Raw genomic sequence first — 15219 nt, 5'->3', positions numbered from 1 at the left:
AAAAGGTACAAGTTAGATTTAGACAGATAAAAAATAAATCTGTCTAATTGGCTAAGAGTCATTAACGATCAAAAAGCAAAGATGAACCCAATATTGAAAAGCCGTGTCTAAACAGGCTTTGTTCTACCAGCATACCTCTTCTTTCTGGATGACGTTGATGCGTGTCTTGATGTAGGGGAAGGTGTGCATGGTGGTGAGGATGGTCTTCCTCTTGTACTGCTCGTTGAGCTCACCGCGCGGCCGCCCGGCCTTTGTGAAGGGCGTGGTGTACATGAAGCGACGCAAGTTGAAGTTCTTCTCAAAGTTGGTCAGGCGGTCTTTCATCTCATAGTCATCAAAGAAGGGCTCCACGTAGGTGATCTGTATGTAGGCCTGTGCGAGGGAGAGAGAGAGAGAGAACGGAGGGGCGGGGAATGAGAGAAAAAGCGAGTGAGGGGATAAAAGTGGCGATCCATCTAGTTGTTTGTGAATATTCCTCTCAATAATTTGACATTCACAAACAACTAGATGCATCTCTACTTTTATGCGAGTCAGAAGGTAGTGAAAAGGGACACAGCAGGAACACAGGATGGTTTGGTGGTGTACTGTCATATACTGTACCTTGTTAGCATCCAGTTTGCTTCTGTCTATGTCTTTGGAGTCTTTGATCATCTCCAGGGCATCGCCAAAACACTGACTGTAGAAGTTCTACAACACCAATAGATACAGTACTCCTATGAATAGATGCAGTACTCCTATGAATAGATGCAGTACTCCTATAAATAGATGCAGTACTCCTATAAATAGATGCAGTACTCCTATATAATAGATGCAGTACTCCTATAAATAGATGCAGTACCTCCTATAAATAGATGCAGTACTCCTATAAATAGATGCAGTACTCCTATAAATAGATGCAGTACTCCTATAAATAGATGCAGTACTCCTATAAATAGATGCAGTACTCCTATAAATAGATGCAGTACTCCTATAAATAGATGCAGTACTCCTATAAATAGATGCAGTACTCCTATAAATAGATGCAGTACTCCTATAATAGATGCAGTACTCCTATAAATAGATGCAGTACTCCTATAAATAGATGCAGTACTCCTATAAATAGATGCAGTACTCCTATAAATAGATGCAGTACTCCTATAAATAGATGCAGTACTCCTATAAATAGATGCAGTACTCCTATAAATAGATGCAGTACTCCTATAAATAGATGCAGTACTCCTATAAATAGATGCAGTACTCCTATAAAGAGATGCAGTACTCCTATAAATAGATGCAGTACTCCTATAAATAGATGCAGTACTCCTATAATAGATGCAGTACTCCTATAAATAGATGCAGTACTCCTATAAATAGATGCAGTACTCCTATAAATAGATGCAGTACTCCTATAAATAGATGCAGTACTCCTATAAATAGATGCAGTACTCCTATAAATAGATGAAGTAACTCCTATAAATAGATGCAGTACTCCTATAAATAGATGCAGTACTCCTATAAATAGATGCGTAGACTACCTATAAATAGATGCAGTACTCCTATAAAATATAGATGCAGTACTCCTATAAATAGATGCAGTACTCTATAAATAGATGCAGTACTCCTATAAATAGATGCAGTACTCCTATAAATAGATGCAGTACTCCTATAAAGATGCAGTACTCCTATAAATAGATGCAGTACTCCTATAAATAGATGCAGTACTCCTATAAATAGATGCAGTACTCCTATAAATAGATGCAGTACTCCTATAAATAGATGCAGTACTCCTATAAATAGATGCAGTACTCTATAAATAGATGCGTACTCCTATAATAGATGCAGTACTCCTATAAATAGAATGCAGTATCCTATAAATAGATGCAAGTACTCCTATAATAGATGCAGTACTCCTATAAATAGATGCAGTACTCCTATAAATAGATGCAGTACTCCTATAAATAGATGCAGTACTCCTATAAATAGATGCAGTACTCCTATAAATAGATGCAGGTAACTCCTATAAATAGATGCAGTACAGTACGCCTATAAATAGATGCAGTACTCCTATAAATAGATGCAGTAACGCCTATAAATAGATGCAGTACGCCTATAAATAGATGCAGTACTCCTATAAATAGATGCAGTACCCTATAAATAGATGCAGTACTCCTATAAATAGATGCAGTACTCCTATAATAGATGCAGTACTCCTATGAAATAGATGCAGTACTCCTATAAATAGATGCAGTACTCCTATAATAGATGCAGTACTCCTATAAATAGATGCAGTACTCCTATAAATAGATGCAGTACTCCTATAAATAGATGCAGTACTCCTATAAATAGATGCAGTACTCCTATAAATAGATGCAGTACTCCTATAAATAGATGCAGTACTCCTATAAATAGATGCAGTACTCCTATAAATAGATGCAGTACTCCTATAAATAGATGCAGTACTCCTATAAATAGATGCAAGTACTCCTATAAATAGATGCAGTACGCCTATAAATAGATGCAGTACGCCTATAAATAGATGCAGTACGCCTATAAATAGATGCAGTACTCCTATAAATAGATGCAGTACTCCTATAAATAGATGCAGTACTCCTATAAATAGATGCAGTACTCCTATAAATAGATGCAGTACTCCTATAAATAGATGCAGTACTCCTATAAATAGATGCAGTACTCCTATAAATAGATGCAGTACTCCTAGTGAATAGATGCAGTACTCCTATAAATAGATGCAGTACTCCTGTAAATAGATGCAGTACTCCTATAAATAGATGCAGTACTCCTATAAATAGATGCAGTACTCCTATGAAATAGATGCAGTACTCCTAGTAATAGATGCAGTACTCCTAGTGAATAGATGCAGTACTCCTGTGAATAGATGCAGTACTCCTGTGAATAGATGCAGTACTAACATGAATAAATGCAGTACTAACCTTGAATAAATGCAGTACTAACATGAATAAATGCCAGTACTAACATGAATAAATGCAGTACTAACATGAATAAATGCAGTACTAACATGAATAAATGCAGTACTAACATGAATAAATGCAGTACTAACATGAATAAATGCAGTACTAACATGAATAAATGCAGTACTAACATGAATAAATGCAGTACTAACATGAATAAATGCAGTACTAACATGAATAAATGCAGTACTAACATGAATAAATGCAGTACTAACATGAATAAATGCAGTACTAACATGAATAAATGCAGTACTCGTGAATAGATGCAGTAAAAGCATGCACCCATGAACGCACAGACACGCACGCAGACGCTCTCTCTCAGTTACCTCCAGTCTGTGGGATATCTCTGGCAGGTGGGTGATCCCTGGCTCCTTGTAAACAAACTCCTGTTCGTCCAGGTCTCCAAACTTGGCCCCATAAAAACCCACCCGGAAATACGTCCCAAACATCCTCTTATGGCCCTGCGACGCGACAAACACGTGAAAGCGACTTGTAACATTATATACAAAAAAGAATAATTAACATCCAAGTGAAGGAAATAGGTAGACAGCTTTCCTCCAAATACAGCACATCAATGTCCAACTCTAATCATTTCACTAGAATTCTAAGTACTTCATGTGTATTGTGACTGTAACCCCTTCATATAGAGTAGTCCACGCTGATGTCGGTCTGTACCTTCTGAATGATGTTGTCGAAGGCTCTCTGGAGTTTCTCGTGAGTAGAGACCAGCTCCCGGAAATCTCTGTGAGCCTCCAGAACAGGCATTATGATCTTATACACTTCATTCACTGTCTCATACAGACCACCCTGAAATCAAAGCAACAACACACTATTATCACCAGTGTTGAGTGTCTTTATGTGAGTGCAGCAGTACCATTATTTAGGATCCGCTTTTGTTTGTTTGTGTGTCTTACGTTGCTGAAGAGTTCCGCAGCCTGCTTCAGTAGGCCCACCAGACCACTGGTGGTGAAGTATTGTCCTGAACAGACACCGTCCTCATCCGGGGACAGTATGTCATCTGATACCGCTGACTCCTCCAGCACATTGGGAGAGATGTTCTATAGAAGCAACCAACCAATCAGACTCATCCGGCATGTTACAAATGGGAATCAATCAATTAATCAATCAGGTATTACTGACAGTTTTGTTTTTCACAAAAAACGAAGTCATGAAGTGATTAAGCAAGACAGCAGCCAATCAATGAAACATTACATTGAGTTTACAGTTCCCCTTTATGGCAACAGACCATAATCAGTAGTGAGTGAGTGAGTGAGTGAGTGAGTAAGTGAACAGTCTAGGTACCCACCTGAAAGGTGACACTGCCCACAGGTAGGTATTTGTGGTCCTCCAGCATGCTGAGGTATTCAGCCACCAGGGCTGCAGCATGGACCAGACACATGGCCGACTCAGTAAAACACTTCCTGTTCTTGTGTTTTTCCGCCATGTTCTGCAGCCAGGTCAACCTCAGGTCAGGAGACGTCTGGTAACCCTTCGCTATCCTGGAGACAGAAGGAGGGAGAGGGGGAGTGATGCTGAAATCCAAACCAACCCCAGTACTCAAGCTCTTAGGTACTCCTGTAGATCTGGGACTATATTCATAAAACTTCTCAGAGAAGAAATGCTGAGCTAGGATCAGTTTTCCCCTTTAGATTGTAATGAACGGACGGTGGGACCTGATTCTAGATTAGACGCTTTGTGTATATGGGTCCTGTAATCAGCTATAATAATGTGTTCTCCTTGCATCCTGTTAGGCTGGGAGGTCAGTGAGTGAATGGTTTGGGGTGAGGGAAGCATTTGAGGAGGGCTGGGAGTCAGTTTTAGGTAGCATAATGTAAATTCAATAATTCATAACCTTTTACAGATGCTTGGCTTATGCAGAATGAAAAACAAGAATGTATTTGTAGACATGCAGAATGTAAGCAGATGACACATGCACAGAGAGTCTGCATTCACACCCACACAAACTCGGTATGGATTTACATACACATGGATTTACATGTCCCAAACTGCTACCACATGGTTTCCATAGTGAGGAACAAACAGAGAAGAAACCAATCCACAAAGAAATGAATAGGAACCAGGAGAAAAACATACACAGAGCCCTACAGCAGGAGTGAAGGAGGGAGTGAGTGAGTACCTGTACATGAGGTCCATGAGCATCTCTGGGTCTTCCTGGAACTCTCTCATCTTCACCGTGTCTGACAGGATACTGTTTAAGTTCCTCAGCAGCTCATCCACCTACACAATAACACTAGGGTTGATATCAACATGTGTGTTGTGTGTGTGTGTGTGTGTGTGTGTGTGTGTGTGTGTGTGTACCTGTGAGGGCAGCGGTGTGTTCTGCATCTCTGTGTCCTCTTCTGCATAGGCCAGTATGGTGCGTAGGGACCTGCGGAGGTACTCCTCATGGAAGTCCGAGGACTTCCCCACCAGAGAGGCTAGAGACATAGTCACCTGCATCTTCACCCGGGAGAAGTTCTACACAGCACAGAGAGAGCGAGAGGAACAGGGGCAGGAGTATCTGGGGTTAGGTGGGATCTAGACTGTGTCCCAAATAGCACCCCATTACATACATAGTGCAGTACTTTTTTTAAATGGCCCATCTCTGTAGACAGAGAGGGACCTGTCCTGTGGCCCTCTGTCCATCTCTGTAGACAGAGAGGGACCTGTCCTGTGGCCCTCTGTCCATCTCTGTAGACAGAGAGGGACCTGTCCCGTGGCCCTCTGTCCATCTCTGTAGACAGAGAGGGACCTGTCCCGTGGCCCTCTGTCCATCTCTGTAGACAGAGAGGGACCTGTCCCGTGGCCCTCTGTCCATCTCTGTAGACAGAGAGGGACCTGTCCCGTGGCCCTCTGTCCATCTCTGTAGACAGAGAGGGACCTGTCCCGTGGCCCTCTGTCCATCTCTGTAGACAGAGAGGGACCTGTCCCGTGGCCCTCTGTCCATCTCTGTAGACAGAGAGGGACCTGTCCCGTGGCCCTCTGTCCATCTCTGTAGACAGAGAGGGACCTGTCCCGTGGCCCTCTGTCCATCTCTGTAGACAGAGAGGGACCTGTCCCGTGGCCCTCTGTCCATCTCTGTAGACAGAGAGGGACCTGTCCTGTGGCCCTTGACAAGGAGGAGGCCCATACTCATAATCAGGGCTTGGAGTGGAGGGACATTAACACAGGCTGGCTGTATTCATAAAAAGCTCAACTATAAAAAGCATATATTAAAGAATGATATGACATTGCTCAGTCATGTATTGGCTAATAAAGTAGACTTTAGGGTTGTCAATATTCCCCTTTAAGTCGGTCTACTTGTCTAGGTCTGTCTCCCTCTGCCTTTTTCTCTGAACCTCTCTCTCTGTCCCTTTCTTTGAATCTCTCTTGCTCTGTCTCCTTCCTTCTCTGAATCTCTCTCTCACTGTTGCTTTCCCATTCTCTCTGAATCTCTCTCTGTCTCCTTCACCCTCTCCCTCTCTGAATCGCTCTCGCTGTCTCCTTTTCACTACCATCTCTGTCTCTTTCTCCTTATCCTTCATGTTCTTTCTCGGTCAGTCCAGTTGTTGCTGGGGGGGGGGTCACAGAGTTTCCTCCAGGTAACGGAGGGCTTGGCGCTGACATGGTTGTGTGTGTGTGTGTGTGTGTGTGTGTGTGTGTGTGTGTGTATATATATATATATAACCCCATCCATCTCTGCCATCATCAGCAAAGCGAGAAATTATCTCCCATTAGCTGAGACATAATCACCTATGGATCATCTCTACGGCCCCATTCTGTTAAACCGAGTGTGGCGCCAGGCCTGATACGTTTTGTGTGTGTGTGTCTTCCCTGTGCTGGGGTCACTATCACTGAGTGATGGTGTTATTCCTTGTTTCTTTCCATCCTTCTCTCTGCCTTTCTCTTACCTACAACCAGGTTTCCGTCCAACCTTATGCCGGATAAAAAGAAATGTCAATACAGGCCTGATGGAAACAGAAAAATGTGTCGGTAAATGTTCAAAATGTGGACAAAACAGAATACCCTAGACAAGGTGAGTCGTTTTTGGTCTGTAAAATTAAACGTGTGAAATGGCGGTGGAAACGCTTTGATGTGCAAATCTCTCCAGCACTACCCTTCTCTCCCCTACATGCACTACCCTTCCCTCCGTTCACTCCCTACAGCACTACCCTTCCCTCCCCTACAGCACTACCCTTCCCTCCCTACAGCACTACCCTTCCCTCCCTCCTACAGCACTACCCTTCCCTCCCTCCCTACAGCACTACCCTTCCCTCCCTCCCTACAGAGCACTACCCTTCCCTCCCTCCCTACCGCACTACCCTTCCCTCCCTCCCTACGCACTACCCTTCCCTCCCTCCCTACCGCACTACCCTTCCCTCCCTCCCTCCCTTCCCTACCGCACTACCCTTCCCATCCCTCCCTCCCGCCTACCCTTCCCTCCCTCCCTACCGCACTACCCTTCCCTCCCTCCCTACCGCACTACCCTTCCCTCCCTCCCTACCACCGCACTACCCCTTCCCTCCCTCCCACCGCACTACCCTTCCCTCCCTCCCTACCCGCACTACCCTTCCCTCCCTCCCTACCGCACTACCCTTCCTCCCTCCCTACCCCGCACTACCCTTCCCTCCTCCCTACAACCTTCCCTACCCTCCCTCCCGCACTACCCTTCCCCCTCCCGACCGCACTACCCTTCCCTCCCTCCCTACCCTACCCGCACTACCCTTCCCTCCTCCCTACCCCTACCGCCACTACCCTTCCCTCCCTACAGCACTACCCTTCCCTCCCTACAGCACTACCCTACCGCACTTCCCTTCCCTCCCTACCGCACCTACCCTTCCCTCCCTACCGCACTACCCTTCCCTCCCTTCCTACCTAGCACTACCCTTCCCTCCCTTCCTACAGCACTACCCTTCCCTCCCTTCCTACAGCACTACCCTTCCCTCCCTACAGCACTACCCTTCCCTCCCTTCCCTCCCTACAGCACTACCCTTCCCTCCCTACCGCACTACCCTTCCCTCCCTACAGCACTACTCTTCCCTCCCTTCCCTCCCTACAGCACTACCCTTCCCTCCCTACAGCACTACCCTTCCCTCCCTCCCTACAGCACTACCCTTCCCTCCCTCCCTACCGCACTAACCCTTCCCTCCCTCCCTACCGCACTACACTTCCCTCCCTACCGCACTACCTTCCCTCCCTACAGCACTACCCTTCCCTCCCTTCCCTCCCTACAGCACTACCCTTCCCTCCCTACCGCACTACCCTTCCCTCCCTTCCCTCCCTACAGCACTACCCTTCCCTCCCTACTGCACTACCCTTCCCTCCCTACAGCACTACCCTTCCCTCCCTACAGCACTACCCTTCCCTCCCTACAGCACTACCCTTCCCTCCCCACAGCACTACCCTTCCCTCCCTACCGTACTACCCTTCCCTCCCTCCATCCCTACCGCACTACCCTTCCTACCTTCCTCCCTCCAGCCCTACCGCACTAAACCTTCCCTCCCTCCCTACCGCACTACCCTTCCCTCCCCTACCGCACTAACCCTTCCCTCCCTCCCTACAGCACTACCCTTCCCTCCCTACCGTACTACCCTTCCCTCCCTCCCTACCGCACTACCTTTCCCTCCCCTCCTACCCGCACTACCTTCCCTCCCTACAAGCACTACCCTTCCCTCCCCTCCCTACAGCACTACCCTTCCCGTCCCCACAGCCACTACCCTTCCCTCCCTACTAACCCTTCCCTCCCTCCCTCCCCTACCGCACTACCCTTCCCTCCCTCCATCCCTACCGCACTACCCTTCCCTCCCTCCCTACCGCACTACCCTTCCCTCTCCCTCGCCTACCGCACTACCCTTCCCTCCCTCCCTCCCTACCTACCGCACTAACCCTTCCTCCCTCCCTACAGACACTACCCTTCCCTCCCTACCGTACTACCCGTTCCTCCCTACCGTACTACCCTTCCCTCCTCCCGTACTAACCCTTCCCTCCCTCCCTACCCGCACTACCCTTCCCTCCCTACAAGCACTAACCCTTCCCTCCCTTCCCTCCCTACAGCACACCCTTCCCCTCCCTACCACCGAACTAACCCTTCCCTCCCTTCCCTCCCATACATCACTACCCTTCCCTCCCTACTGCACTACCCTTCCCTCCCTACAGCACTACCCTTCCCTCCCTACAAGCACTACCCTTCCCTCCCTACAGCACTACCCCTTCCCTCCCCACAAGCACTACCCTTCCCTCCCTAACCGTACTACCTTCCCTCCCTCCCATCCCTACCGCACTACCCTTCCCTCCCTCCATCCCTACCGCACTACCCTGCCCTCCCTCCCTACGCACTACCCTTTCCTCCTCCCTACACCCGCACTAACCCTTCCCTCCCTCCCTACAGCACTACCCTTCCCTCCCTACCGCACTAACCCTTCCCTCCCTCCCTCCCTCCCTACCGCACTACCCTTTCCCTCCCTCCCTACCGCACTACCCTTCCCTCCCTCCCTACCGCACTACCCTTCCCTCCCTCCCTACCGCACTACCCTTCCCTCCCTCCCTACCGCACTACCCTTCCCTCCCTCCCTACCGCACTACCCTTCCCTTCCCTCCCTCCCACCGCACTACCCTTCCCTCCCTCCCTACCGCACTACCCTTCCCTCCCTCCCTACCGCACTACCCTTCCCTCCCTCCCTACCGCACTACCCTTCCCTCCCTCCCTACCGCACTACCTTCCCTCCCTCCCTACCCCCGCACTACCCTTCCCTCCCTCAGCACTACCCTTCCCTCCCTACAGCACTACCCTACCGCACTTCCCTTCCCTCCCTACCGCACTACCCTTCCCTCCCTACCGCACTACCCTTCCCTCCCTTCCTACAGCACTACCCTTCCCTCCCTTCCTACAGCACTACCCTTCCCTCCCTTCCTACAAGCACTACCTTCCCTCCCCTTACAGCACTACACCTTCCTCCCTTCCCTCCCTACAGCACTACCCTTCCTCCCTACCGCACTACCCTTCCCTCCCTACAAGCACGACTCTTTCCCCTCCCTTCCCGTCCCTACAGCCACTACCCTTCCCTCCCTACAGCACTAACCCTTCCCTCCTCCCTACAGCACTAAACCCTTCCCTCCCTCCCGTACCTGCACTACCTTCCCTCCCTCCCTACCGCACTACCCTTCCCTCCCTACCCGCACTACCCTTCCCTCCCTACAGCACGACCCTTCCCTCCCTTCCCTCCCTACAGCACTACCCTTCCCTCCCTACCGCACTACCCTTCCCTCCCTTCCCTCCCTACAGCACTACCCTTATCCCTCCCTACTTGCACTACCCTTCCCCTCCCTACAGCAACTAACCTACCCTTCCCTCCCTACAAGCACTAACCCTTCCCTCCCTACAACCTACCCTTCCCTCCCCACAGCACTACCCTTCCCTCCCTACCGTACTACCCTTCCCTCCCTCCATCCCTACCGCACTACCCTTCCCTCCCTCCATCCCTACCGCACTACCCTTCCCTCCCTCCCTACCGCACTACCCTTCCCTCCCTACCGCACTACCCTTCCCTCCCTCCCTACAGCACTACCCTTCCCTCCCTACCGTACTACCCTTCCCTCCCTCCCTACCGCACTACCTTTCCCTCCCTCCCTACCGCACTACCCTTCCCTCCCTACAGCACTACCCTTCCCTCCCCTCCCTACAGCACTACCCTTCCCTCCCCACAGCACTACCCTTCCCTCCCTACTACCCTTCCCTCCTCCCTCCCTACCGCACTACCCTTCCCTCCCTCCATCCCTACCACCGCACTACCCTTCCCTCCCTCCCTACCCCGCACTACCCTTCCCTCCCTCCCTACCGCACCACCGCACTACCCTTCCCTCCCCGCCCTCCCCCACCGCACTACCCCTTCCCTCCCTCCCTACAGCACTACCCTTCCCTCCCTACCGTACTACCCTTCCCTCCCTACCGTACTACCCTTCCCTCCCTCCCGTACTACCCCTCCCTCCCTCCCTACCTACCGCACTAACCTTCCCTCCCTCCCTACCCGCACTACCCTTCCCTACCGCACTACCCTTCCCTCCCTACAGCACTACCCTTCCCTCCCCTCCCTACAGTACTACCCTTCCCTCCCTACAACACTACCCTTCCCCTCCCTACAGCACTACCTACCCTTCCCTCCCTACAGCACTACCCTTCCCTCCCCCTACCGTACTACCCCCCCCCTCTCGCTCTACCCCCCCCCTCCCTACAGCACTACCCTTCCCTCCCTCCCTACAGCACTACCCTTCCCTCCACCGTACTACCCTTCCCTCCCTCCCTACCTTTCTTTCCCTCCCTACCCCCTACCGCACTACCCTTCCCTCCCTCCCTACCCCCTCCCTCCCTCCCCCTACAGCACTACCCTTCCCTCCCTACAGCACTACCCTACCCCCTCCCTCCCTCTCACCCTACCCCTCCCTCCCTCTCACCCTACCCCTCCCTCTCACCCTACCCCTCCCTCCCTCCCTACCGCACTACCCTTCCCTCCCTCCCTCCCTCCCCCCCCCTGGGCCATGGTTGAGCTGTGGCCATGGTTGTTTGGGAGGGTGTTGACTGGTCGGGGTGTGAGGGTGTTGGCTGGTCGGGGTGGGGAGGTGTTGGCTGGTCGGGGTGGGGAGGGTTTGGCTGGTCGGGTGGGGAGGGGTTGGCTGGTCGGGTGGGGAGGGTGTTGGCTGGTCGGGTGGGGAGGGTGTTGGCTGGTCGGGGTGGGGAGGTGTTGGCTGGTCGGGGTGGGGAGGTGTTGGCTGGTCGGGGTGGGGAGGGTGTTGGCTGGTCGGGGTGGGGAGGGTGTTGGGCTGGTCGGGGTGGGGAGGGTGTTGGCTGGTCGGGTGGGGAGGTGTTGGCTGGTCGGGGGGGAGGGTGTTGGCTGGTCGGGGTGGAGGGTGTTGGCTGGTCGGGTGGGGAGGGTGTTGGCTGGTCGGGGTGGGGAGGGTGTTGGCTGGTCGGGGTGGGAGGGTGTTGGCTGGTCGGGGTGGGGAGGGTGTTGGCTGGTCGGGGTGGGAGGGTGTTGGCTGGTCGGGGTGGGGAGGGTGTTGGCTGGTCGGGGTGGGGAGGGTGTTGGCTGGTCGGTGGGGAGGGTGTTGGCTGGTCGGGTGGGGAGTGTTGGCTGGTCGGGTGGGGAGGGTGTTGGCTGGTCGGGTGGGGAGGGTGTTGGCTGGTCGGGGTGGGGAGGGTGTTGGCTGGTCGGGGTGGGAGGGTGTTTGCTGGTCGGGTGGGAGGTGTTGGCTGGTCGGGTGGGGAGGGTGTTGGCTGGTCGGGGTGGAGGGTGTTGGCTGGTCGGGGTGGGGAGGGTGTTGGCTGGTCGGGGTGGGGAGGGTGTTGGCTGGTCGGGGTGGGGAGGGTGTTTGCTGGTCGGGGTGGGGAGGGTGTTGGCTGGTCGGGGTGGGGAGGGTGTTGGCTGGTCGGGGTGGGAGGGTGTTGGCGGTCGGGGTGGGGAGTGTGTTGGCTGGTCGGGTGGGGAGGGTGTTGGCTGGTCGGGGTGGGGAGGGTGTTGGCTGGTCGGGGTGGGAGGGTGTTGGCTGGTCGGGGTGGGGAGGTGTTGGCTGGTCGGGTGGGGAGGGTGTTGGCTGGTCGGGGTGGAGGGTGTTGGCTGGTCGGGGTGGGGAGGGTGTTGGCTGGTCGGGTGGGGAGGTGTTGGCTGGTCGGGGTGGGGAGGGTGTTGGCTGGTCGGGTGGGGAGGGTGTTGGCTGGTCGGGGTGGGGGGGGTGTTGGCTGTTTGGTCGGGTGGGGAGGGTGTTGGCTGGTCGGGTGGGGAGGGTGTTGGCTGGTCGGGGTGGGGAGGGTGTTGGCTGGTCGGGGTGGGGAGGGTGTTGGCTGGTCGGGGTGGGGAGGGTGTTGGCTGGTCGGGGTGGGGGGAGGGTGTTGGCTGGTCGGGGTGGGGAGGGTGTGGCTGGTCGGGTGGGGAGGGTGTTGGCTGGTCGGGGTGGGAGGGTGTTGGCTGGTCGGGTGGGGGGTGTTTTGGCTGGTCGGGGGGAGGGTGTTGGCTGGTCGGGGTGGGGAGGGTGTTTGCTGGTCGGGGTGGGGAGTGTGGCTGGTCGGGGTGGGGAGGGTGTTGGCTGGTCGGGGTGGGGAGGGTTTGGCTGGTCGGGTGGGGAGGGTGTTGGCTGGTCGGGGTGGGGAGGGTGTGCTGGTCGGGGTGGGGAGGGTGTTGGCTGGTCGGGGTGGGGAGGGTGTTGCTGGTCGGGGTGGGGAGGGTTTGGCTGGTCGGGGTGGGGAGGGTGGCTGTCGGGGTGGGAGGGTGTTGGCTGGTCGGGGGTGGGGAGGGTGTTGGCTGGTCGGGGTGGGAGGGTGTTGGGTCGGGGTGGGGAGGGTGTTGGCTGGTCGGGTGGGGAGGGTGTTGGCTGGTCGGGGTGGGGAGGGTGTTGGCTGGTCGGGTGGGGAGGGTGTTGGCTGGTCGGGGTGGGGAGGGGTTGGCTGGTCGGGTGGGGAGGGTGTTGCTGGTCGGGGTGGAGGGTGTTGGCTGGTCCGTTGGGGGAGGTGTTGGCTGGTCCGTTGGGGAGGGTGTTGGCTGGTCCGTTGGGGAGGGTGTTGGCTGGTCCGTTGGGGAGGGTGTTGGCTGGTCCGTTGGGGAGGGGTTGGCTGGTCCGTTGGGAGGTGTTTGGCTGGTCCGTTGGGAGGTTGTTGGCTGGTCCGTTGGGAGGTGTTGGCTGGTCCTTGGGGAGGGTGTTGGCTGGTCCGTTGGGAGGGTGTTGGCTGGTCCGTTGGGGAGGTGTTGGCTGGTCTTTGGGGAGGGTGTTGGCTGGTCCGTTGGGGAGGTGTTGGCTGGTCCGTTGGGGAGGGTGTTGGCTGGTCCGTTGGGGAGGGTGTTGGCTGGTCCGTTGGGGAGGGTGTTGGCTGGTCCGTGGGGAGGGTGTTGGCTGGTCCGTTGGCTGGTCAGGGTGGGAGGGTGTTGGCTGGTCGGTTGGGGAGGGTGTTGGCTGGTCGGTTGGGGAGGGTGTTGGCTGGTCGGTGGGGGGGTGTTGGCTGGTCGGGGTGGGGAGGTGTTGCTGGTCGGGGTGGGGGGGTGTTGGCTGGTCGGGGTGGGAGGGTGTTGGCTGGTCGGGGTGGGAGGGTGTTGGCTGGTCGGGGTGGGAGGGTGTTGGCTGGTTGGGGTGGTGAGGTGCCTGGTGGTGCCCCTCTCCCTCTCCCTTTTTCTCACTTGTACTGTCATTACTTACAGAAAGGCAGGGACACAGGGGTAGACAGTGACATATCTCCCTGTTCACTTCTAAGTACCCAGAAACACATCATTCAGCAACTTTCTCCACTGAGCTCAAAATAGACATGGAAACGACTGGGTGGTAGAGGAAAAAGGATGAGACGGAATCTCTCTGTGTGTGTGGTGTGTGTGTGTGTGTGTGTGTGTGTGTGTGTGCGCGCGTCTGTGTGCTCACATTGGCTGAGCTGAAGCTGTATCTCATGATGAGGTATAGGGTAGCGCAGGCCTGGCTTCTATTTCCATCCACAGGACTGCTACAGTGCTGTAGCACCTTCTGACACAGGTCTGCACACTGCTCGGCTTCCTCTTCAAATAACAGGTCACCAAACTATAACACACACAATACTGTGAGTACACGCACACACATCCATACACACACACAATACCGTCAGTATATATTGTATATAGACAATACCTTGACGACGAGTGCTCGCAGTGTGCTGAAGCAGTGAGACAGGAAGGTTGTACTCTGGTTGCAGGTGAGACAGTGTAGCAACACCCTCAACACACCACCCACAACACTTTCCTTACAGTCAGCCAATGGAACAGCCTGTATGGAAGACATTCATGACAACCAATCACAAGGGAGAGAGAGAATAATGTCAGCCAATGGGACTAGAGAGGACACTATGATGTTGGCTGTGTTCAAGAGAGTATAATTTTGTGATGCGTTGTGGGTAAATGCTGACAGACTGATCTACAAACAAGCAGTAGTTATTGCAGATGCAAGGTGATTTGTAGAACAGTTAGTCTGCAGTCATCCCTCCCTTAGTCTGCAGTCATCTCAAGAGAGAGAGAGAGAGAGAGACAGCGAGAGAGAGAGACAGCGAGAGAGAGACACAGCGAGAGAGAGACACAGCGAGAGAGAGACACAGCGAGAGAGAGACAGAGAGAGAGACAGAGAGACAGACAGCGAGAGAGAGAGACAGACAGCGAGAGAGAGAGACAGAGAGAGAGAGACAGCGAGAGAGAGAGACAGCGAGAGAGAGAGACAGCGAGAGAGAGAGACAGCGAGAGAGAGACAGCGAGAGAGAGACACAGCGAGAGAGAGACAC

General features: G+C 53.3%; 1 protein-coding gene across 1 annotated transcript in view; it reads right to left on the bottom strand.

Annotated features, from left to right (window-relative positions):
• The window catches only part of LOC109896121 (dedicator of cytokinesis protein 8), a gene marked incomplete in the record, with an annotated part of 85834 nt that overhangs the window by 11943 nt on the left and 58672 nt on the right, over positions 1-15219 (bottom strand). The window contains 10 exon segments of the mRNA XM_031829749.1: positions 136-372; positions 601-687; positions 3296-3430; positions 3645-3776; positions 3884-4027; positions 4276-4468; positions 5107-5207; positions 5289-5447; positions 14340-14492; positions 14580-14714. Coding sequence (XP_031685609.1) covers positions 136-372; positions 601-687; positions 3296-3430; positions 3645-3776; positions 3884-4027; positions 4276-4468; positions 5107-5207; positions 5289-5447; positions 14340-14492; positions 14580-14714 — 1476 coding nt within the window.

Source organism: Oncorhynchus kisutch, linkage group LG8 (genome assembly GCF_002021735.2).
Source record: "Oncorhynchus kisutch isolate 150728-3 linkage group LG8, Okis_V2, whole genome shotgun sequence".
In the NCBI taxonomy this organism is placed as follows: Eukaryota; Metazoa; Chordata; class Actinopteri; order Salmoniformes; family Salmonidae; genus Oncorhynchus; species Oncorhynchus kisutch.
Note: the sequence above shows the minus strand (reverse complement) of the source record. Positions and strands in the feature narration are given on the sequence as shown.